The following is a 26,337-nucleotide window of genomic DNA, read 5'->3' on the forward strand; positions in this document are numbered from 1 at the left end:
GACAAAACAGCTGGAAATAGTTTTGAAGAGAGGTGTAGCTCACCTTTCCAAATCGTTAAAGAGGTTAAGTGATGACTAACCATGCCCTAGATGCCTTCCTGATCCCGAAAGTCGGAGAGCCAAACACTTGAGAAGAGTCTTACCTCACTCAACTTGATGTTATTTTTTAGTTCTTAGGAAATGGAAAACCCCACGCCTGCCCAATCCACAACCTCCATCCTTTATAATAGGTAAATCCATTATTCAACTTTAACATATAAACTCAAAAGCATGGTGTGTTTTACAATGAAGATTCTATCTTACATCTCCAACAATAAAGTAGATGAATAAAAGTGTAATTTCATAAATTAAGGAAAGACTAAAAACAAAGTGAAATCATAAATAATTATAATCATTGTACTGTAATTATTATCTGTCTTAAACATTCCTCAAGGGTAGAAACAATGACTTACATATGTTTGAATTTTCCATGTCTAATATGATACACAGCATATAGAAAGTACTTAATGTTTACTGAATAAGGGAACAGATGAGTGAACCAAAAAGCTATTTATTTTAAAAGCCATACATTAAACCAAAAACGTACGCTGTGGTCTTGATATCAGCTGAATATTCAAATAACATATGAACGTAACACAGATAAGGAGCTTGCAATCTGGGGTTCAAAGAATGGGGGCGTGAACTTCCACATGGCATGTTTAAGTCTTTAGGCATGCATGTGCATTTTTGTAGGACAAGCTCTATAGCTGTCTTCGTTTGCACAAGGGTGCAGGACAGCAAAAGGGTTACAACTCCCAAAGATGCATTATAAATTTAAAAACAAAAGGGGAGGGGTGCCTGGGTGGCTCAATCAGTTGAGCATCCAACTCTTGATTTCGGCTCAGATCATGATCTCACAGTTCATGAGTTTGAGCCCCGTGCAGAGCCTGCTTGAGATTCTCTTTCTCCCTCACTCTCTCCCCCTCCCCTGCTTGCACGGGCCCTCTCTCTCTCTCTCTCTCTCAAAATAAACAAACATTAAAAAAAGTAAAAAAATAAAATAAAAAATATAATTCAACATACATGTAATTTTAAATTGTACTACATGCTTTAATCTCTCTTTGATGAATCAGCAGTGTTCTGGATATTATGTAACACCAATGAGTTATTAATTATTCAATAATTAAATTATTTTTTAACCATTTTAATGTAAAATATGAAGGAGTTTAACGCTTTAAAAAAATTAAAAGACACTAACTACGTAATCATTTAACCTGCAACAATTATCACTCCCACCAAACAAAAACATTCAAACGATAATGCTACTTGATATAAATGTATACATGGCGAGTCATTCATTCCTATAAGTGAAAATATTTTTACCCAGCCACGACTAGCATTCTAGCATTAGCTGAGATGTTTTACAGGAAAAGAGAAACTCCCAGGGCCCTATGTCCTAGCACTCTATCGCAAGAACTAAAAGAAGCAAAATAGATTAGGGGCTCTCAGAAGTGCAATGTTTTGGATATTCCTCTAAGAAATCGGATTCTATACTCAGTTATTGGCTAAAACAGGTATCCTTTCATAAGATAATGAACAGCAAACGAAAGGTCTGCTTCTGGAAACACTGTAACATCTAAAGCTGTTTGAGGTTAATCAAACTACTTTCCAAAAATGGAGGATTTTAATGGGAGGCAGGGTATGAAAAACAAAGAAGTTAGGGACATAAAGCATTCTTGAAGTAATAGGCTAGGGAGCCACAGGCAATGTGCCACATTATGTGGCACAAAAAGGCGGAGAGCTGCAGGGTCCCAAAATTTGAAAAAGAAAAAGGCAAAAAAGGAGAGGTGGACAGCAAAAACATGATATAAGTATTTTGGTCATCCTCTCCCTTCCTCTGGACTCAAATATTAGAAAAGTAAGCACAAACAGGGTTCCCTTTACTTCTCCCATTTGCTCACAAAGCAAGCAGACATTATGTTATCAATAACAAGCAAGCATGAGTCCCATACTATTAAGCCTGGAAGTGTTTTATGGCCTGCATACATTTATAATATTTAGCAAGAACAGACAATGAGAACAGAGTAAATGTGTCTCACGTTTAAAAATAGCTGTATGCTATTTCTTAAAATCTGAGACAAAGCTAAAATTAAACTTCTTCATCGGTGTTACCTAAAAAAATATAATCAATGTTATCTGTTTAAGGCAAAAAAACGTACATACCTGTCTAGCCAGCTCTCTAAAGCAAAAGGAAATGTGAGGCTTTCAAAGATAACTGCTATAAAATTTCAAATTCCTAAGAAGGCAGCAATGACCTTGTCTGCCTACACAAATGAGGACATATTACATACCTCTGATGAGTCATTATTAAAATCAATTCCGATGATACAAAGATCTTTTAATATATATTGTTTCCATAATCTTTCAGAAATTCTCAGTTTTCATGATGAATGTGATCATAATTGAAGAAGAATGTAAGTATCTATTGTCCTTTTAGCAACAGGACTGACAGACTTCAGCAAGAATAAAAAGCTACAACTTGTTCAAGACTGAATATAAAGCTTGGAAATGAAGTGTTTGCTACCAAAAAGAAGACAGCTGCGTGCTACAGGTCGTATGTAATCATTATTACTATGGAGAGGAAGTTTTAAGTCAAGAAGTACAAACGCTAGAGTGCATCAAATGGCCTGTATGGCACTAAATTTAACATTTTTTTTTTTTTTTAATTTTTTTTTTTCAACGTTTATTTATTTTTGGGACAGAGAGAGACAGAGCATGAACGGGGGAGGGGCAGAGAGAGAGGGAGACACAGAATCGGAAACAGGCTCCAGGCTCTGAGCCATCAGCCCAGAGCCCGACGTGGGGCTCGAACTCACGGACCGCAAGATCGTGACCTGGCTGAAGTCGGACGCTTAACCGACTGCGCCACCCAGGCGCCCCTAAATTTAACATTTTTAAAAGAAATTTTAATGAAAACTCTAGCAAACGATATAGAACAGAATAAACTTCTTTCCATTTACCTAAATTTGAGTTACATAAAGGTAATTTTCCTCCACAGAACTAGTTATGTACATCTGGATGTAGTATTTAAGATTGCAGCCCCATATTTGCAAAATAAAGTTGCTCTACATAATATAAAAAAAGGCGCAGCTGTGGATTGTTCAGGGCCATCTCAGTGGTAATACTAATGAAGTTGATCTTTTCCTCAACACAAAAAGTGCTATTTCGTCTGACTCCCTTTCTTGCAGTATGTTGAAGGATGAGTTCTATCAACAGAAATAAAAAGTGTAACTAAAGTTATATAAGATAGATCATTTAAAACTTTACCATCTTGCTAGTAGTAAAGACATTATCAATATACTTTAAAATATACTTTAGTTTCAATATGTTGTGATAAAATTGATGAGATTCATTTTAATTTAGTATCTCAGAAGAAACAGAGAAACATATTATCATTGTAATAACAGATGGTTTATTACTACTCATGACTTTTTTATTTAGGGACTGGATCCAACTAAACATATCTGAGAGAGATATAAAATACATACGAATATATAAATATTATAGCTCCCCAAGGCTTTCATTATATACATATGATTTAACAACACTGTCAGAAGAAAACATGATTATGCTGTCTAATAACAGCTTAAAATTAATAGTCATCAATGTTATAAAAACAGCTATCATTTTGTTCTACATTATCATTTGCTATTTTAGAATATATTTGCTGATTAGCAAAAACTTTCAATGACAAGAATTAGCAACATATCAAGTGCAAAAAGTTTTAAAATTATACCTTCTACCAAGTCAGGTGGACCTTTATTTGCAGTAATATAGCTTATTCCTGAATTCAGCAGGCTAATTAGAGGCCACCAGAAAACACCCGCAATTGGAAGAGGATCATAGTCATCGCACCTTTATAAGAGAATTCCCAGAATGGGCATATATTAAGATTCAGGGGGGAACAAAACCTGAAGATGAGAAAAAATCACCAAGGTGGAAGTATGCAAGTCTATGTTGAACAGTATGATGGCGCGGGGAACACAGACTTTGGGAGAAAGTAAAGTCAAATGAAAATATTTAAGAAATAAATACTTAATAACTTCTCGCTCCAACCTTAATGTTTAATATTTCCCTTTCTGCTAAAACAGAAATCATCAGTTTTCTTTTTTTTTTTGTTTATTTATTTTTGAGAGAGAGAGAGAGAGAGAGAGAACAAACGCGAGCAGGGGAGGGGCAGAGAGACACAGAATCCAAAGCAGGCTCCAGGCCCTGAGCTGTCAGCACAGAGCCTGATGCGGGGCTCGAACCCATGAACCATGAGATCACGGCCTGAGGTGAAGTCGGACGCTTAACCGACTGAGCCACCCAGGTGCCCCATCATCAGTTTCCAATAAAACATCCCTCTTCAGACTTACGTACCACTGATTTCAAACTTCTCTAGATTTAACAGTCTTCACACAGTCGTTTCCACACAAAGTCTTCACGGTCTACATTAACAAAATACTCTGACCACATGAAAATAAGAGTTTTCTCCCATCTCCCACGAAAGAGTATACTTCAAGTTCACTCCACAATTATAAAATGTACATATGTGTAATTTAATAAAATAGTCTGTAAATATGAACTCAACGAGAACATCTTTGTGTCTCTAAGCATGAGCCACAGGGGCGGGCATGCAGCAGATAAAGACAGGATTTCATCAACAACACCATTTTGCGTTTTTAACATCTCTAAAATATGGCTACATCTTACAATGGACAGTGAAGCATAACTCAACTGGCAGAGCTTTCTGAACGATACATAAATAATGATGCCTTTTACAAATGTTGTTTCAGATTAAATGGATTAATGACTGTTAAATTTAGTCAAATTGAATTAAACCAAGGTAAAGGTGTAATGGTGTGTTCACCATATTAACTCTCAGAAAACTGAAATCCATGTTTTTTTATTCTTTTCTATGTAATTCTGTTTAAAAGCTTGTATTACTATACAGAATTAATTAGCTTATTCCTCAATTATCTTTTTTTTTTTAACCTTAATTATCTTCAAAAACCACCAAAGTACTATGTCTTTGGGGTGTTTAATTTTTTTTTTACATTTAAAGTAATTATTGATCGGAAAGGTCTTATTACTGCCATTTTGGTAACTGTTCTCTGTCTTGTAGCACTTTTGTCCTCCTTTGTATTTCATTGATTTTTTTGTGTGTAGTGATATACTCTGATTCCTTTCTCATTTCCTTTTGCAGGTATTTTCTTTGTGATGACCACGGAGTTTACATAAAACATCTTACAGTTACAACAACCTATCTTAAGCTGATAATACCACATACAAAAACTATACTTCTACTCCTCCTCCTCACATACACTTTATGCTGTAATTTGTATCTTTTTATATTGTGTATTCATTAAAGTGTTTACAGGCAGTTATTTTTTTATACTTTTGTCTTTTTTAAATTCTATAACCAGAATTAGAAGTGATTTATATACCAGGGGTACAGTATTAAAATATTCTACATTTGTCTATATAGTTACCTTTCCTAGCCTATTTTATACTTTCATATGTTGTCATGTTGCAGGTTAGCATCTTTTTTTTTTTTTAAAGTTTTATTTATTTAAGTAATCTCCATACCCCACGTGGGGCTCAAACTCACAACCCCAAGATCAAGAGCCACATGCTCTTCTAACTGAGCCAGTCAGACACCCCTTAGCATCCTTTTCTTAACTTAGTCTTCGGAATCTTAAGACCATACTTATTCTATAAAACAGCCAAGCCAAAACACATGCATCCATGTTGTGTGGCAATTATAAATCAGAACTGAGCTTCTAAGACTTAGGGTACTGAAGGAGCTATGTTTCTGAAACCAATAAAGTAGTTCCAGTCCATTAAAATCTTCGCTAATTTTAATACCTACCAGTTCCTTTGCTTAGATATGGAGGCTTAAAGAACTTGACAACACCATAGACATTGACGATTGTACCACCCTTAAGTTGATTCAGGGGTGTGTATATATAATGTGTTGTTGGAACCTAAGAAAGAGAAGACAGTAAATATATATAGTGTTTAGAATGATGTTTTGATTAAAATTTTAAATTAACAAATCCATCTAATTGCATTTTTTTTTCCTTTTAAGTGTCTAAAAAGAGGCTATAGCCTGAAAAAAAGGATATACACAGTTTATAAAGATTACTATATAAACCACCCAGTTTTTCTTAGAAAGAACTTTGATTATAAATAATGCAATTTGTATACAATTCTAAGAAATGCAGTTTAAGAGATTTGGGTTCTGGATTTTAATCTTAAGTAATAACAAAACTTGTGATATGTATTTTTTTCTTTTCCTATACACTATAAAGATTTTACTTAGGCCTAAATAAAGCCAGGTTTTCATTATAAATGGTATAAAGACATTAAAAATGGTAATAACAGAGGGGCACCTGGGTGGCTCAGTCAGTTAAGCATACGACTCTCGGTTTGGGCTCAGGTCATGATCTCACCATTTTGTGAGTTCAAGCCCATCCAGCTCTGTGCTGGCAGCATGGAGCCTGCCAGGTATTCCTTCTCTCCCTATCTCTCTGCCCCTCCTCCACTCACACTGTCTCTGTCTCTCTCAAAATAAATAAACTTAAAAAAAAATTTTTAATGGTAATAATAGAAACAAAAGTTTTCTTTAATAATTGCACAGAAGTTTAGAAAGAAAAGGGAAACTGATTTATAAGGACATGTCTGCGTATTAGTAAAATAATCCTTAAAAGCAGTCAGACATCTAGTCCCATCACCCATCCATCCTATCCACAACTGGAAATAAGGTTATCTACCACACTACTGAGTTAAACTTTTAAAAATCAAATCAAAACAAGTTAATTGACTTTTTCAAGGAAACTGATATCTCAGTTCGAACACAAGAAAAGGCAGCGCTTAGAAATCTCATCAAACCTTGATAGAGAAAAAGGTGTAGCCCATCAATGATGAAAGAAAAATAATGATCAGCATACGGGACAGAAAAGAGAAGATATGTGCTCAGCTGACAAAATAACTAGACCCAAGATATTATCTTCAAAAGTTATCTCCCTAACGTATAGATGAATGGGGTAGGCCAGCACAGCTCAGTGACATCAACCATTCCGGCCATCCCTGTAATGTGCTTGTTAATTCATGGACAACAAACAACTTCTTGATTATAATTTGACTTTCCATGTAAAGAAGCCAGTATATTGTGTACAGCATCTAAGTTATATTCGAAGAGTTCAGAATACCTGGGCTCTCTGAAAAAGCATTTTTGCCAATTTCAGAGGCTCTTTTGTTTACTTCTTCCTTATATACAGGCTCATGGATGTATCAAATATTTGAAGCTAAGCAATCTAAAACAATTTTCACAAATACTAATACCTGGGGCTAATTCGTGCTTTTAAAAAAGTATATCGACCCTTTAATTGGTTACCGTTTCCCTAAATAACAAATTTAAATTATTCTACCATATAGTATTATTCAGAATATAAAATCTATACCCCATAATCATTGTTAACTAAAACAAAGTCCCTGGACTCTGTCCATTAGAAACAAAAGGTTTAAGAACACAGGTAGAAGGTAAACTTTACATTAAACTTCATCAATATATTACCTTTTATCCAGTCTCACTCAGCTACATGTACCTTACATATAAAAATGGGAACTTTCCTACAGCTATAACAACATTTTATAAAATACTAAAAAAATAAAAATAAAAAATGTATCACAAGTATAATAAAATCCTTAAAATTAGGGGCCCCTGGGTGGCTCAGTCAGTTAAGTGTCTGACTTCGGCTTAGGTCAGGATCTCATGGTTTGTGGGTCTGAGCTCTGTGTCAGGCTCTGTGCTGAAAGCCCAGAGCCTGGAGCCTGTTTTGGATTCTGTGTCTCCTCCTCTCTCTGCCCCTCCCCTGCTTGTGCTCTACCTCTCTCTCTCAAAAATAAATAAACGTTAAAGAAAAAACTTTTTAAATAAAAAAAAATTAAATTAAATTATTTGTCAAATCGCAACTTGGCACCTGATAATCTGCTTATAAATATAGCTGATGATGAAACAAAAGAATTTGCCTGATGTTTGAAAGTAGTACTAATCTAATAAAAAATATACAATAAATAAATAAATAAATAAATAAATAAATAAATAAATAAATGGATGGGGGCACCTGGGTGGCCCAATCAGTTGAGTGTCCAACTCAGTTTCTGCTCAGGTCATGGGATCAAGCCCCACGTTGGGCTCTGTGCTAAGATAAATTCTCTCTCTCTCTCTCAATCTCTCTCGGGGTGGGGGGGGGGGTGGGGAGTATTTATCCCATTATCTTCTCACAATAAAACTTCTTTTCCATTTTAATTTTCTTGTATATGTAGCTTATACAAAATATCAGTAGATATTCCAGACAATAGAACAACCAGGTATTAATTACCAGGTAAATACATAACTCAAATTTAACATTATTAGATATCAAAAATGTAGAGATTATGTTTTCCCACTGTATTGATAGTATTTTAAAATCAGACTGTAAAGTGGATCAAAAAAATACATATATGTATGCATATACATGTGTGCATTTTTATGTGTGTGTGAGTGGGAGATGTGTGCATACTCTATATTAAACTGCATGTCAGGGCGCCTGGGTGGCTCAGTCAGTTAAGCGGCCGACTTCAGCTCAGGTCGCGATCTCACGGTCTATGAGTTCGAGCCCCGCGTCGGGCTCTGGGCTGATGGCTCAGAGCCTGGAGCCTGCTTCCGATTCTGTGTCTCCCTCTCTCTCTGCCCCTCCCCCGTTCATGCTCTGTCTCTCTCTGTCTCAAAAATAAATAAAACGTTAAAAAAAATAATAATAAAATAAAAAAATAAATAAATAAACTGCATGTCATCTTACCAAAGACATTGATTCTGTAGAAAAATCTCTTATAGATTTAACATAAACCTGAAAACAGAAAGAGGATTTACTTGTATACAAATAACCTCCAATGTGATTGCAGACCTTTAATTGCAATAAAGCTACACACTTAACTGTATAATATTCAAATTCACTAGAATAGCATAAAATTATGTCTTACAAATTAAGACTGACACATGTAGAGTTGTCTAAGCTTAGCTTAAGTCTAATTTATCAATTTGAAATATCACAGGACCACCCCTAGCCTATACAAGGCCCTTCCGGACACCAGAGAAAACAGGCAGACAGTGGCCTGCAGGCACATGGCTTGGCCCAACTCTACTTCTCTGACAGCCTTGACCAAACAGGTAGTCTCTGTGTGTGTGCACACACAATAGAGGCTGTGGGGGGAGGGGTGAAGCAGGAGGTAGAGAATGGGCATCTTCATAAAGAGTAAGATAAATGGAAATAAGTTTTACCTAAAAAGGAGCACTTGATAAATTTAAAGCAAAATCAAGTACACCATAAAGAGTCTGATGGTATAACTGCAAAGAATAATATCAGGTCTAGAGTACCTATGAAGTTTTAAAAATTCCATTAATAAATAATTAACTTCAAAGGATCTTTCTTTTCTACCTGGAGTGATTCTAAACATAAAGCCAATAAAAGAATTTCTATTTTTTAAACTTAAAATATTTAATTAACAAAATTCAGACTAAATTGTTTATCTACAGATTTATAGAAATACTACTCCTATTCCATCACCTGAACTCATGATATGATTAGACTAAAAATTACACACTTACATAAACAGTTGATCTGAAGTCCTCAAATGCTTTCAAAAATAAGCAATGTTTACCGTCTCTGCCTGTAGATGAAGACGCTGACAAGACAGAAAATCCAGCCACTGCAATGGTGTCCTACATGGAAAAAAAATGGTTTTAAATCATCAAAGTATCTGTAATTCTGAATGTCATATAAATTTTTATTTTTATTATTATTTAAAAACAGGAATGATTTCTATAAAATGGAAAACTTTTTATAGGTTAGCCTACACATGTTTAATGTTTTCTGAATATAAGATTGAGACTATCATTTCCTCTGAAAGGGCATCAACAATGTAGCCATAGACTAGTGCAATGTCCTAATTCATGGACCAGGAAAACACCAACTAAATCACTTGAAAATTGCTATTTAGTGAGAGTTCAAAAATCAATGCTTACCTCAATTTGTATAAGTTTGCACAAATAATGAAGAGACAAGAGATGAACCAAGAGTAATAAGAATGAAATTTAAATGAAACTAAATATCAGAGTTGAGAGACTACATTGAGAAAGACATTTCATTAGTGTAAAAACTCCACACTGTCACAAAGCTAACGTATGTACATATAAATCCAGAATATGAAAATAAATGAGAAATTTCCATTTATATACTAATATGAAAATAATATTTTCTTTCTACTTAGGTTTATAATAGTAATAAGAAGCCAATTCCCATTTATTCCTGCCTCTCTCATTCTTTAGTTAAACCACCTTATTTTCTAAATACTGGAACATATACATTCAACATGTTTTATATTTATGCATTATATGTATTATTCTACTCTTCTAATTTTAACACCAAAATCTGAAGATACATAAAAACTCCTGGGCTTCAGGCAGCTTCCTTCAATAATCTTAATTTCCACCAAATGGAAGCCTTCTGCATTACTGACTTTTGCTTTGTACATACAAGAAAGGGTCCCATGTCAATCCTAGGATTCTCTACCTAGACCTATTAAACAAGGCTGTGAACACCTTGAAGACAGGGGTCATGTGTTATTCTGCTCTGTATTTATAGAGCTTGGCCCAAAGTAGGCCCTCCATGAACAAATTGAATCAAAGTATAGACCTTATATTGCCTTTCTAAGATCTCTAGCTCTATTCAGATATTTTAAGTCTGAAAATTTCTGCATTTTTTCCATTCTTTACATGAGACTGCAAACATAATTGTCTGTGTTGATAATGCTAAATAAACACAACTCTTCATAGTTAAATGGGAGAAAATTATCCTCACTGAATATTCTTTATGTTTTTACCATGTTTTTAGGCAGTTTTAATGGGAAATAAAATAAGCAGTAAGATTGCTTCTGGAATAAATTACTTTTATAAACTGAAAAATATGCAATGCTTTCAACTTCAGACCAATATATTCTGATTTAAATGAAAACTTATGACTTTAGTCTAAGATTTAAAGTTGTTTAATCAAACTAACACAGGAAGATACACAGAAGTAGGGAATCATTGATTTATCAGTTCTAAATTCTCTTAAAAGCACAAAAACTAACCTATCTCATGTCCTTTGCTATTTTACTTGAAAATATCTTAAATATTATATGAAAAGAAATCTACTAAATACAAGTGTTAGTGCTACGGATGAATATTTTTCTATTTTTATGTATAAACTTAAGAATAATGAATATTTAATAACGAAAACATTTTAAATAGAATACATCATTAAAAGCAGGACATTAGCATTAGTAAGAAAAAATTTTTCAAAAGTAATTCTACTTTAACATTAGCAATACAATTCAGTAAAAGGTTATAAGAAAACTTTTCTTCTAGGACAAAATCAACATAGAATAACAACCAAAATTCTTTAAGGAAAGAAAAACAATGTGTTTATTTACTATATTTATAAAGATGAACTTATATTTGAATATATGTATATACACACACACAAACTGCTAAAGGCCCTCAGAGATCTCATCCCCACCAACATGGCCTGTTTTATTTCCAGATACGTCTATACAATACTACACAAATCAGATTCTCTTATATGCCTACTGCTTTTTCACATACATTCTTTGCTTATCCTGAGCCCCCACTAATAATAAATAGCATTGTTCTCTTTTGCATATGGCTGATCCTATCTATCTTTTAAAGCCTGGACTGTAAATGCTTCTTTTCTTATGTGGTTTATCCTAGATTGTCTGAGAAAAAAAAATTCACCCTTCTTCTGAACTCAACTTATGCAGTATTTTTTTTTTTTCACTTGTGTGTTATTTACAAAGATTTCTTAATGTTTGTAATGCTCTTAGAAGTCCGTAAGATCCCTGGGACTAAGAATGTCTTATCTACCTACATATCCCATACAAGCGACTGAAGGGGCTTCTGTTCATAGCGAGTGCTCAAAAGAGTATATGTTAAATAAATTAATTAATACTGGTAAAATTAAAGTACAAATCTAAACAAAAGAGGGGAAAAAATGAACAGTTCTTAGAATCCAGTTCCCATGAATTACAAATCGTAATAGCTTTTAAATTAATTCAAATGCACAGAGGATAAGAAAGATAACCATATAATAGGCAGTATTAGTTTGTATAAACATTCATTAGATTGAGCTGAAAATGAGATTTAATATGCATTGTTCTAATTTCTAGGCTTCTGAAAAGAGCATACTGAAGCCATTCAAACAAGAATAGGAATTACACAGTTCAGTGCTAAGAGTGTATACTGATATACAAAGCAGGTATTTATCTCCAACTGCTGAAAAAAGTATTAGGAGGCAGCCAGCCTGAGAAGAATACCATATGACTTAAAGTGGTAAGGCTTTATCAGTATCTGTGCATGAACACGCTAAAAATAAAAACACATTTGGTATACCTGAAATCTTTTAACCTACTCAGGATACTCAGATATCAACAAGTGGGTCATTTCCCTTTTGTGTGTGACCTACTCTCTCACAGTGCCTTAAAAGGAGTGAGCCTTTGTTATTAAACAATTTCCTTTTGGGTTTAGCCAATAAGAATACATCTACTGCAAACCAGTTTCACAGAAAAATCAATGAAATCAGCACAGGAGTTTTTTAACATCAAGAAGTGTTTTTTAATAATCAACAGTAAACCTAAAAAGAAAAAAAAAATCAGGCAACTTATTTGCATATTAACAAATGTGATTTTTATATGCCAATATCTTATAATCAGTGGTGGAATAAGAAATTAATATGTGACTAACAAAAATGTAAACTACAAGACTAGTGAATTAATTTGCTAAGTTTTAATAGATGGTATATCCAAAATTCTCAAGCTGTTACACTTACTGAGTAGAAAATGAACAGAGAAAACATGAAAAAATTGATAGTCCAAAAAGAAAAACACTTATTTAATAGGCATTAAGTAATTTTTACTATAGTGACCTTGCAAATCTTGTTATCATACCTCAAAACACCATTAAAGAAGGAAAGAGTACAGGGAGAAGCCAGGAATCTGATGTCATTGGTAGGGTAGTGACTGACAGAAAATGTTTTTCTAATATAAAACACATATTTCATGAGCATTAACATCTATTTGGTCACATAATGCCAAGAACTTAATTGGAAGTAATATATGTCAGATTGGCATAAAACCCAAAATCTTTAAATGATTTAGAAACCACTATATGATCGGATGCCCACCATCTCACCAGCCATATATTGTTGTGACCCACTCTGGAATTCTGCCTTCTCATGATACTTGAATATTCCAAGATCCTCACTCAGGGCCTTTGTATACGCTGTTCTTTCTGACTAACCCACTCTCTTGGTACCCACCTTCCTTCTTTCTGTTACTTTTCTCATTCTACTACTCAATCTTCTTAGTTATGTATCATATCTGGATAAAATAATCACATAACAGTTGTTTAAGTCTCTCTACTCCACTGAGCACTTTCCCACGATGCAAGGTCCATAACCCTCTTATTCAGTTAAGATGTTTCTGACATCCGGTACAGAAGACCAAAAACACTCAAGTGTTTGGACAACTAAATGAATAATCAAATACGTGGTGGGGGAGGGAGATATATATATAAAACCCTCATTAAATAAACTGTGCAAGTACTACAAAACTTACTGCATAGAATCTTAGCATCTCACAACTGAAAACAGGACTTTAGAGATCATATACTCAAACATGTTCATTTTTCAGATAAGAAAATAAGGACCAGAGAGGATAAGTCTAAGGTCACATCCAGCTAACGAGTTGTAGATTAAGACAAGAATCCCGATCTCCTCACTATTCTACATCTTTCAGAACTAAATCTCACAGGGATGGATAAACAATGTACTGATAAACATCTATAGTTCTGATGGTTTTGTGACAAAACTTTTTTTAACTTTCAAAATACTTTGAAAGTCTTTCCTCATATTTTATATGCATATATTAAATGTTAAATCTCACTTTAAAGGAAAGCTTAAACTCAAAAAAATGCCTCAAATGGAGAGAGGTTCAGTTACTGTATGTGTATTCCTACAAAATGTATCATTAGTTTAGAAAAGCAAGGATTATAGTTTTGTTAAAATTCATTTTAATGTTTTAGGATTTTTGTTGTAATCAAATATGGAGCTAACCTTAAGGGAATAAGCAAGTGACAAATGAGAAAGGCTTAAGAATTGAATTAGAAAATCCATTATTTTATGCAAAAAGTTTTACTTTTGATTTTCAACAATTTTTAACCTTAATACTACAAACTCTAAAATAAATAGCCTAATTAGACCTCCCAAATGATCAGCATTCATGAATTTAAACCCAGAAAGATTTTAAAGTAAACTGTGACCTCAGACTTCTCACCATTGTACTTTAAAAAGGAGAAACTCTGACTTATCATTAACATCCTCTGTTATCTGACAAGTACTAATTAGCTAGTGTAGTTCTATTCTATTTTAATGAATACCTGTTTAAAATATATTTCAACTGCAGAAAACACCTTTCATATGCCAGTTAGGTAAAATACTAATATCTCATACATTGTGCATGTTTTGTAGATGCATTGCCCATGTTCTGCTAATCCATTATATTAGAACTCTTTTGTTTCCAAATAGGAATTTAATTAAAAAAACTTAAAGAAGAAAGATGAAAATGTCTTTAAAATATAAACAGATCCAGGCATCTGGGTGGCTCAGTCGGTTGAGCGACCAACTCTTGATTTCAGCTTAGGTCATGCATGATCTTACGGTTGGTGGGATTGGGCACTGTGTCGGGCTCCGTGGTGACAGCATAGAGCCTGCTTGGGATTCTCTTCTCCCTCTCTCTCTCTCTCTGCCGCTCTCCTGCTTGTGCTCTCACTCTCTCTCAAAGTTAAATGAAAATAAAATAAAATAATAGAATAGAATAGAATAAAATAAAATATAAAATCTAGACCTCTAATATTTAATACCATGTATTTATTTTTAAAACCCTTCTTCTCTAAAGATGTCTAAGATATGTTGTAAAATAAAGCAACTCACAAAACATGAATAATATTATCATTTGACGAAAAATGTGCATATATGAGCTCATCTGTGTGCACACACAGATACACACATACAGAAGTATACACATAACTATACACATACAGGACAGCTGGAAAGATGAAAGGAGAAGCAGCACAGTGGTGGTTTCATCTAACAAAGAGACTAGGCACTGGGAAAGGGACAGCTTTGGCTTTCCCAGTTATACCCTTCCATAGCACTTGAATGTTTTTTAAACCCATGACCATGGGGTGCCTGGGTGGCAGTTGGTTAAGCGTCCGACTTCGGCTCAGGTCATGATCTCACGGTCCGTGAGTTCAAGCCGCGCGTCGGGCTCTGTGCTGACAGCTCAGAGCCTGGAGCCCGTTTCAGATTCTGTGTCTCCCTCTCTCTCTGCCCCTCCCCTGTTCATGCTGTCTCTCTCTGTCTCAAAAATAAATAAACGTTAAAAAAAAATAAAAATAAATTAAACCATGACCAGACAAGAAAAACACAATCTTCTAAACCAAATATTTACAAGATTTAACCCAAGTCCACATGATCTTCCTGAGGCAAGAAAAGAATACAGTCGTGGAGATAGAGTCATGTCTCCACTTACTACTACAAGTCCTGTAACAAATCTTAGCTTCACAGTGGTTATCTTCTTAAAACTATGATGACCCTTAGCACAGAGGGTTATTAAAAGTTCAAATGATAAACATATATAGAAGCACTTTGTAATCCATAAAATTCCATACAAATTTAATATCCTAAATAAAAGGATTAGGAAAAAAAAAAAAACACTAGTTAAACAGTAGAAGCTGGCTATCACAAATGTCTGAAAAAGAAAAAATGTTTTCTATTATGTACTTCTTAAGCAAAATCTAGCTAACAGTCTCCTAAGTATAGCCATTATCATTGGCTATTGAACTATGTAAAATAAAAAATAGATGACACCGATGTTCATTTTCCTTAAATCACTAGAAATCAATATTTACAATTTCTTTATATCATTGTACTTCAAGGCAACCAACTATGCTAGCCAGAAAACCTCTTTAAAAGTTCTAAACCACCCCTTTACAAAAACATAAACACACACATGCATGTGCACACAGTCACAGAAACACCCTTGGAGTAAAGAGGAAGTATAAGATAGAGATCCATACACTTAAGTAAAATAATTTTTTAAATGTATACATAAAAAATATAACACACACTTTTCTCATACAAACTCTAGCTAGAACATTTCCCTCAAAGATACACTTTTGTATTGTTTTTTAAAAATGTTTCTAAGAATTTTTTTTTAATGTTTATTTATTTTTGAGACAGAGAGAGACAGAGTATGAATGGGGGAGGGTCAGAGAGAGGGAGACACAGAATCTGAAGCAGGCTCCAGGCTCTGAGCTGTCAGCACAGAGCCGGACGCGGGGCTCGAACTCACGGACCGCGAGATCACGACCTGAGCCGAAGTCGGACGCTCAACCGACTGAGCCACCCAGGCGCCCCAAGAATTTAAGAATGTAAAACACTGTATTCATATTAGCACTTACCTTTCACAAATTCTTCTAAAAATAATACAGGATTTTTACAAGATACTCATTTCTAATATCAAATCATTATCATTTCTGTATAATGTGGTCACATAACTGACTACTATTAGAATTCAATATTGGGGCGCCTGGGTGGCGCAGTCGGTTAAGCGTCCGACTTCAGCCAGGTCACAATCTCGCGGTCCGTGAGTTCGAGCCCCGCGTCAGGCTCTGGGCTGATGGCTCAGAGTCTGGAGCCTGTTTCCGATTCTGTGTCTCCCTCTCTCTCTGATCCTCCCCCGTTCATGCTCTGTCTCTCTCTGTCCCAAAAATAAATAAAAAACGTTGAAAAAAAAATTTAATAAAAAAAAAAAAAAAAGAATTCAATATTAACACAACTATATACCATAATAGAATCATATGAAATTCTGCCCTTAAAAAGCAGTTCTTAATGGCTGTGCGTTCATGGATCTCTCAGAATGAGTTATAAATGGCCTTCTGGGGGGGGGGGGGCACATGTACATTTACATACACATTTAGTTGATTCAAAAGCATCTTCTGATGATCTCTACACTGCTGGGGGCTCACTGGAAATCTCTGCATCCTAGAATACTCATCTTCATCTACAAACTAATGGTCCTTTCGCAAGAATTAAGTAGGCTTTAATTTAATAGCTAGTTGACTCTTTAAAAAAGATAATAGAGCCTCCCTCCTGATCATGCATTAAAATTGTCTTTTCTCTGCAGCAGGAATTTAAAGCAGATAATTTAATGTCTTACTTATTAAAAAATATCAGGAGAGAAGAAAGCAAAGGCAACTTTAATGATCTGAGCAAGTTGAAAGGAAGCTGACTATAATTTCCTGGCCCTGGTGTGTGAAATCTCCAAAATCTCTCTGTTAAAAGTATACCTCTTTGCAGATGGAAAGAGTTCATCTGAATTAAGAGCATAAAACTACATTTCATATGTATTTCATATCCCCTGTAATCCACGAACACTAAATATTACTAATTCAATGTATTAGAGCAAAACTTGCCTATGCATACCTAGTAGCATAAAAAATGAGGAAGCATTAACAGCATTTGTTTGTTTTTGTTTTGTTTTTGCAAGGATGAAGAGCCAGAGAAATTATCTGTTAAAGCTAGTTTCACATGCAAATTAGTCACCAAACTGGCATTGTTTCATTTTTCCCTATCTAACAAAGTACTGTAACATACCATTTTCTAGTTCAGAGGAAAAAGGATATGTAAGGTTTTTTTTTTCCCCCAAATAAGTGAAACTTCCCTTGTTAAACACCTACTTAATATTCTCGCTTTCATCCATATTCTCCTTTCTCCTTCACCTCATCATTTCTGAAGAATATCTCCCTTAAAAAATGGCATGATTTCAGATCTTAAGCACTGAATTTTTTAGAACTGCCATCCTGAATATTAATTATCTTACCTAAGCCGAAATAAAGTCATGTCTTCAAGGGCTAGAAGAACATGCCTTTACTGGAGGCACCCACAAAAGTGCTCTATACAAACAGCCGTATAGAGCAACTGCTTACTACCCTACCTAAGCGGCCTGAAGCAGACGGTCAGGTAACACTTCACTTTTAAGTACATTTGCTTCTGGAACTCTGCTGTACCACATCAAATAGATTAGAACTATATATCTCAAATTTTTAAAACTGTACCCCAGATTACTCTAGCTATCATTCTGAGAGAAAGTCTGATGAAATGTACTAGGAGTTTCAGTACATAAATTACACAGCAAATACCTTATTTCCTTAAATTCTAAAAGTAAGATTTTAAAATATACCAGTGATGTAATAACAACTTTTCACAGGAGGGAAAAACCACTATGCTGATTCTCCTTCCTTTCTTTCACATTATAAATTAGGAAGAAATTAACCGATTTACCACCTCTTCACAGAAGCTTTAGCAAAAAAGACAAAACTTGAGTTTGGCAATCTATTCCCAAAATGCTTGTAGAAAAAAAAAATAAATAAAAGGCAGATTTTCTTACAGTTTCCTTGACATAGATCTTTATTCTAGACTCCAAAGACAGATTTTACAAAATAGCACCATTTCTCAAGTCCACAGAACTATTTATACATCACCAGTTTCTGAAACTACTGTATGTCGGACTGATTCAGAATTCACAGCTAATCCAACATTCTCATTTCATATTTGATTAAATGTATATCTGGAGATTATCAATGGTTACTCAAAATCCAGTAATTAACTGGAAGCCACACTCTGGGGCTCAGACTCAGTTGCCCTTTCTCCACCCTGCTCTTCCTCATTGGGGCTGCACCTAATTTCAGTAAGAGAAGATAAAAAGAGTCGTAACAACAGCTGCCAGTACTGAGTTCCCACCTATTCCCAGCAGTAGGCACATTTATCTCTAATCCGAACAACAATCCAGAAAGGTAGGTATTATTATCCCTATCTTACGATTTGTTTAAAGATTTTTTTAAATTATTTTTTATTGTTTAATTTGAGATTTTTCTAATAAAAAAATTTTTAAGAATTTTTTTAATCTTTAAAGATTAAAATAAAAAAGGCTGAATGGAATTAAGTGTTTTGCCCCAGTCACACCTGCTAGGATTTAGACACTCTGACCCCCTACTGCATCTGGAACATGCACTCATACTTCAGAGTGTTTGTACTTGCAATTTCCTGGTCTAAAACACTCTTTTTTAAAAAAAAATATTTGTTCAGTTTTGACAGAGAGACAGAGAGCGGGAGAGGGGCAGAGAGAGGGAGACACAGAATCCAAAGGAGGCTCCAGGCTCTGAGCTGTCAGCACAGAGCACGATGTGGGGCTTGAACCTACAAGCCATGAAATCATGACATGAGTCAAAGTCGGACGCTTAACCAACTGAGCCACTCAGAAGCTCTGCCATTTTAACTATTTTTTAAGTGTGTAACTCAGTGGCGTTAATTACAATCACGATGCATGCAACCATCACCACTATTTCCAAAACCTTTTCATCATCCCAAACAGAAATTCTTTAACCATTAAGCAGTAATTCCCCATCCCCTCCTCCCATCCCCAGACCCTGATAACTGCTAATCTACTTTCTGACTCTGAATTTGCCTATTCCACATATTCATATGAATGGAAACACACAATAGTTGTCCTTTTGTTTTGGGGCTAGAACTTTCAGGAGAACATGGAAGAGCAGTGGTAAAATGAGCAACCTTGTTTTGTTCCTACTCTTAGGGGGAAGCTTTGATTCCTTTACCACGGAGTTTGGTGTTAGCTCTGGGTTTGTCATAATTGCCCTGTATTGTGTTGAGGATTTCCCTTCTATCCCGTGGTGTTTCCTGAGTGTTTTGATTATAAAAGGGTTTAGGATTTTACCAAATGCCTTTTGTGTATCAATTATGACAACTATTTGTTTTTTCCCTTTGTTCTATTAATGTGATGTATTATAAGGATTGATTGCTGTATGATGAATCAAATTGCACTCTTAGGATAAATCCCACTTGGTCATATTGTCAATTCCTTTTAATATGTCGTTGGGTTCAGTTTGGTAGTATCTTGTTGGATTTAGGAGGCATGTATTTTGAAACAATTATTAGAAAATAACTCAAAAATACAGAATGTTATAGCTTATATTATTTTTTAGTTATTAAGAATTATTTTTAATTATGTACATATATATTGAATACTGACTATATTCAATATTGAATATTAAACATTAAAATGAAGTGAGAGGAAAATTTGTCGCTTTTTATGTCAATGATAAATTTTACAATCTCTTAAGAATGTTGCAATTTTAAAGATGTTGCTTAATATCATTTTTTTACATAACTACAAATATATAATGAATCTATTAAAAAAAGATCTATAGGATGAATATAGTATCAATAATTTTCAATCTACTTCTAGAACAATAAAGTAATATGAAAATGGTTTACCCCTTCATAGAAAACTTTTGCACAGTCCTTTGCTAATTTTCCAAAAAATAATACATTGATGGTGTTGATGTCTGAATCTGAATTTTCTTGTTCTACAAAGAGAAACACACATACAAAAAAAAAAAAATTATATACAGCAGTTTTACACACACAAGAAAATTGATGACAGCTATATTCTAAAAACAATAGTTAATTCAAAATGCAATTATGAAGAGTTAAAAATTTTATCATTCACTTTTAGGTTAACCTTAAGTATTGCAAAAATAATGCACAGAATGCTATTAGGTACCAAAATCAAAATTATAACAAGTTTCAACTAGAATATATTTTATAAATTTCCATAAATATCACATTAACAGCACACAATAACCACTTTCTATTTATTTTCCATGTTTGTAATAAAAGGAAATGAAATACAACAATTACTCAATTTTTATACTGTATATCATCCCCAAAGCAGTTCACTTTTACTGAACTTCTAGTAATCCACAGTGTCAGTACATTAAGTTTTATTCCAGAGAAGTGATTTTCTCCTCCCACACTCACAAATGGAAGAGTAAAAGAATAGAGTGTGTGTAAAGACCAAAGTATCTGTGACTCTGAAAATGAAATTTACTTGGGAAATAAGGAATGAATATTCTACAAGTAACCTCATTTGGATCTTCTAGGCTTTGGAAAAGAATCTGCACAATCCGCATTCTCCAGAGGTCACCTCCTGTAACCAGTACGGTAGGGCCAAATGCTAAGACTCAGTTACACCATCTGAGGAAAGTCTCATTCATATCAGCTTTCAAGTTCTCAACTACTCCAAGAAACTGCCATCATTTCAGATTTTTTTGAATCTATGCAGTGCATGAAAGACCTTTGCCAAACTGACAGTCCTCTGTGTGAGTCAGAACTGTTGAGTCTGCTACTCTGTCAGATCTGGTGGCACCGAGCAGTCAAATAACTACACATGGCTGCACATTACCTCCCTTCACTTACCTCTTCAACTCCTCAAAGCAAGGATATACATAAATTGAAACACTAATGTTTCTCAAACACATAGTGGCTTCTAATCAAAATATAACACACTTTGTTAATATTTGAAACGACCTATCAGAGGTCTGTTTCTGGCCATCATAGACTAATAAGGACTGGATTTATTCTCATCTTAAAACAACTAGGAAACTAAGAAAAAAAAGTATGAAACAACAGTTTTCAGGTATCAGACAACAGTAAGTGTAGGAAAGCGATCTTTTTTTTTTAATATTTCTAAAAGAGAGAGAGAGAGACAGACAGACAGAGCATGAGCGGGGGAGGGGTAAAGAGAGGGAGACACAGAATCTGAAGCAGCTGTCAGCACAGAGCCTGACTTGGGGTTTGAACCCACGAACTGTGAGACCATGACCTGAGCCCAAATTGGACTGAACATGTGCCCCAAGTGCCCCAAGTACCCCAGAGAGCAATCTCTTTGAGGAGGAAAATAAGGCAATACCCCTAGCTTAATTTCTGGAGAGTTTCCAGGCAGCAGAAAGTGGAGCTCAAATTCAAACAAAGCTCAGCAGCCTCAGTGAATTCAGAAGAGCTCAGATACAAGGATACTAAGGTGGCTAGAATTTGCAGAGAAGAGTGTCGAATGGAAGACAGCAGCACAGACAGAGAGTGCCCTGGTGATAGGAAGATGGGTGCCTACAGATCTTTGGTGGAATATTGATCTCCAATGGCATGAAGGCAAGAAGGTCAAGAAGCGGAAGAACCACTTGAAAGGAGTAGGCAGAACAGTTCTGACACTCACATAGAGCTAGGAGCTGTTCTGGTTCCAACCAGACAGAATGGAATCCTCATACGCAAAGCCTAGAATAGAGTTGTTGGAAGGGTATTTTCTTAGTGATAAGGCCAAATTCGCCTGAAGATAAAGGCTGTTCTATACACACCCCAACAAAGCTAATCAAACTGATTCTAAGAAAATTAAATATATCCTAAAATCAAGACAAATAGTATTTAAAGGATAGCAAATAAACCCAACATTAAACAATATAAAATTCTAAGCATCCAGCATCCAATAAAAAAAATTATCAGCCATGAACGTGAAGAGAAAATGGAAGATGCAAAAAAAATCTCAAAATGAACTTTGAGTAGAAAAATATAACATTAGAAGTTAATATGGGGCACCTGTGTGGCTCAGTCGGTTAATGACCAACTTTGGCTCAGGTCATGATCTTGCGGATCATGGGTTTGAGTCCCACATTGGGCTCTGTGCTGACAGCTCAGAGCCTGGAGCCTGCTTCGGATTCTGTGTCTCCCTCTTTCTCTGCCCCTCCTCCACTCACACTCTTTCTCTCTCTCTCAAAAATAAACAAACATTAAAAAAAAAAAAAAAAGAAGAATTGGGGCGCCTGAGTGGCTCAGTTGGTTGGGCATCAGACTTCAGCTCAGGTCATGATCTCACAGTTTGTGAGCTCGAGCCCTGAGTCGGGCTCTGTGCTGACAGCTCGAAGCCTGGAGTCCTCTTCAGATTCTGTGTCTCCCTCTGTCTGCCCCTCCCTGGCTTGCACTCTATCTCTCGCTCTGCCTCAAAAATAAACAAACATAAAAAAATGATTTTTAAAATTAAAAAATTTTAAAACATTAAAAAAAAAGAGGTTAATAGTATACCGAGTGAACAGATTAAAATGAATAAACTGGGGCGCCTGGGTGGCGCAGTCGGTTAAGCGTCCGACTTCAGCCAGGTCACGATCTCGCGGTCCGTGAGTTCGAGCCCCGCGTCAGGCTCTGGGCTGATGGCTCGGAGCCTGGAGCCTGTTTCCGATTCTGTGTCTCCCTCTCTCTCTGCCCCTCCCCCGTTCATGCTCTGTCTCTCTCTGTCCCAAAAATAAAATAAAATAAAATAAAATGAATAAACTGTTACAGAAAACTGAAAAACAGAGAAGAATCAATGAAAAGTTGATTTTAAAGATCAACAAAACAAATCTCTAGCCAGAATGATCAGGGGAAAAAAAATGATAGAGAGAATCAATGAAACAGGACATCACTACATTAAAAGTATATCATACCAACATTAAAAGTATTTCAAAAATATATTAGGAATAACTTTATGCCAATATACTTGACAACTAAGATGAAACAGAAAAATTCCTTTAGAAACAAACTATCAACATTACTTAAGGAAAAAAGATAACCCAAAAAGCCCCATAAAAAATGAAGACATTGAACATAGGGTTTAAAAGTTTCCCATAGAGATTTCCAGGCACAGCTGGCTTCACTGATGAATTCTACAAATACTTAAGGAAGAAATAAAAGCAGATAAACTCATCCAGAAAATAAGAGGAGGCACTTAACACTCCTTTCAAGAGGACAGCATTACTCTGATACCACAGTCAAAATCACCACAGAAAAGACAGAGTTGGAACAACATCCTTCGTAAACTGTTTAACCAAATATTAGTAAATCAAACTAACAATATATCAAAAGGATGATACATCAGGCCTACCACTTGATCATGCTTTATTTTTCTTCATTTATACTTAATACTAACTACTTTTGTAATTATTTATTCCCCTACAATGTAAACATCATGAAAGCAGGGGCTTTGTTTTGGTCACTTACTGCTGTATCTCCCATATCTAAAACAGTATCTCATATGTAACTGGTTTTCAGTAGTTACAGAATGTTGTAGTTCAAAGTCTGTTTCCCATTCACTGCTGCAGACCCTTCTTCAAACCAATTTCAGGCTTTAGATGAGATCTATTTTGATCCTCAAATACTCCATGGTAGCTCTTCCTAGCTTACTAGGATTATTTGAAGGTTAGTAGGAAGAAGGAATAATCTCCTAACTATATCTAGGTAACAAATAACATGCTGAAAGTAGTATTTTAAGAAAGTAAAGTTTGCTAGGCTGTTTAGGTCACACTAGTGAAACTAGAAGGTAGAGGCATCAGTTAGCTATTTAACAGTCTAGATATGAGATTAAAGAAATCTGAAATGAAACAGAAGCAATGGGAGAGAGGAGAGAGGATAGATAGTGGGGGAAAATTTAATGGAAAAAAATTATTTCATCCTATAGTTTCTTACACTACTGTGCCTATGTGAGTATGTACATATATGAAGTTATCCATTTGCAGATTACAAGCAAAAGGTTAAGCAGAAATGGTCGTATTATATTGTATACCTTGTAATGCAATCTTCAAAACAGCTGTTCTATTTCCACCAGAAGTTAAAGAAGAGATAATTGAGAGTTTTCCCTAAAATGAGAAAAAATAGTTATACAGAAGAGCCAAAAGAGCTTATTATGACAGCAAGAAATAAGGAAAAAAGGGGGAAAAACCCAAAAAAACAAGGTACTGTGTTCATGTCACCATATTTAAGACATGAAAGTGATTTTACTAGAGCAATGTCCAAAGACCTAATTATTTAGGTTCACAATTTAACTGTTAAACAATCTTGTTAGTCAAATATTATCCAATACCTCATTTTACAGATAAAGTGAAGAGGCTCACCTTCAGTTCCATTTTAACCTAAAAAGTTATACTCTACTAAAGAAAAACAAAAATTTTGCTCCTGGAAAGAAAGAAACACTAATTTGAAGAAGGGGCACCTGGGTGGCTCAGTTAAGTGTCCAACTTTTGATCTCGGCTCAGGTCATCATCTCACAGTTCAGGAGATCAACAGTCTCTCTCTCTCTGAGTTCTCTTTGTACTTGTCCTACTTTATATAACGTCCTTATATATATATATATATATATATATATATATGTGTGTGTGTGTGTGTATATATATATATATGTGTGTACAAGTACTTATACGACAGAGACAGGTCTGTCTCTGCCCCTCCCCTGTTGGTGCTCTTTCTCTCTCTCTCTCTCAAAATAAATAAACAAACATTAAAAAAATTTTTTTAAATACATAAAGAAGGGTTAAAAAGTGCAGAATGGTCATCTCGTAAGTAAGGTCTGTGTGGACAACGCAAAGGACGAAGGCACACATCAAGTTTAGTCCTCGGTTTTCTGTAATGAACCAGCTATCTGCTTAAAAAAGGTACTTAATCAGAGTTCCTCAGACAAAATGAAGTATTTAACCTGGTAGTTTCTGTAATTTCTTCTGGCTCTAAAATGTAATGATTCTATCAATAAATACATTATAGGTTTCTTTGAAAACTTCCATATAGAAATAAAAGTTTAAAAGACTTTTAAAATGGATCACGTAAAACATATCTCCCATGCTAATATTCTAGACTTTGATGTAACCACCAACAACAAAAAACTATGTGTGTAGACCAATTTTACTTATAAGATAGGAATTCGAAAAAAATTAAAATAAGGCTATCAGTTGTGCGGGATTTGGTCAAAAGTAAAAGTAAATAGTTCCACTTAGGAGGCAGAAAGCTGGAAAAAACAACAAAAAGGTGGACAATGTACAAATTTCAACATCTTTCTTGACCCACCAGAGAACTGAAGTCAAAAGACAACCAACTAATCAGAAATCTAGGAAAAGAGAAAAACTTCCAATAAGACAGGGGCAACAGGGAGTTGAGGTCACAAGGCAACCAACTTACCAGAAATGTAAAGGGAAAATCTTCAGGGAGAGATGGGCGGTAACCACTTGCTCACCTGAGGTAAAGCTGCCTGACATGTGTCAGAAAATTCATCTAATATATTTTTTTTAACGTTTATTAATTTTTGAACTAGGGAGAGCGTGAAGGAGGAAGGGACAGACAGAGAGAGAGAGAAAGAGAGAGAGAGAGAGAGAAGATCCAAAGTGGGCTCTGCGCTGACAGCAGAGAGCCCAATATGGGGGCTCAAACTCACAAACGACGAGATTATGAC

General features: G+C 35.0%; 1 protein-coding gene across 1 annotated transcript in view; it reads right to left on the reverse strand.

The window, feature by feature from the left end:
• POT1 (protection of telomeres 1) overlaps positions 1 to 26,337 on the reverse strand; it is an 82,360-nt gene that overhangs the window by 48,424 nt on the left and 7,599 nt on the right. Inside the window, 5 exon segments of the mRNA XM_030308356.1 lie at positions 5,894 to 6,008; positions 8,868 to 8,915; positions 9,674 to 9,787; positions 20,535 to 20,626; positions 24,685 to 24,757. Coding sequence (XP_030164216.1) covers positions 5,894 to 6,008; positions 8,868 to 8,915; positions 9,674 to 9,787; positions 20,535 to 20,626; positions 24,685 to 24,757 — 442 coding nt within the window.

The sequence above is a fragment of the Lynx canadensis genome, chromosome A2 (assembly GCF_007474595.2).
Source record: "Lynx canadensis isolate LIC74 chromosome A2, mLynCan4.pri.v2, whole genome shotgun sequence".
Classification (NCBI taxonomy): domain Eukaryota; kingdom Metazoa; phylum Chordata; class Mammalia; order Carnivora; family Felidae; genus Lynx; species Lynx canadensis.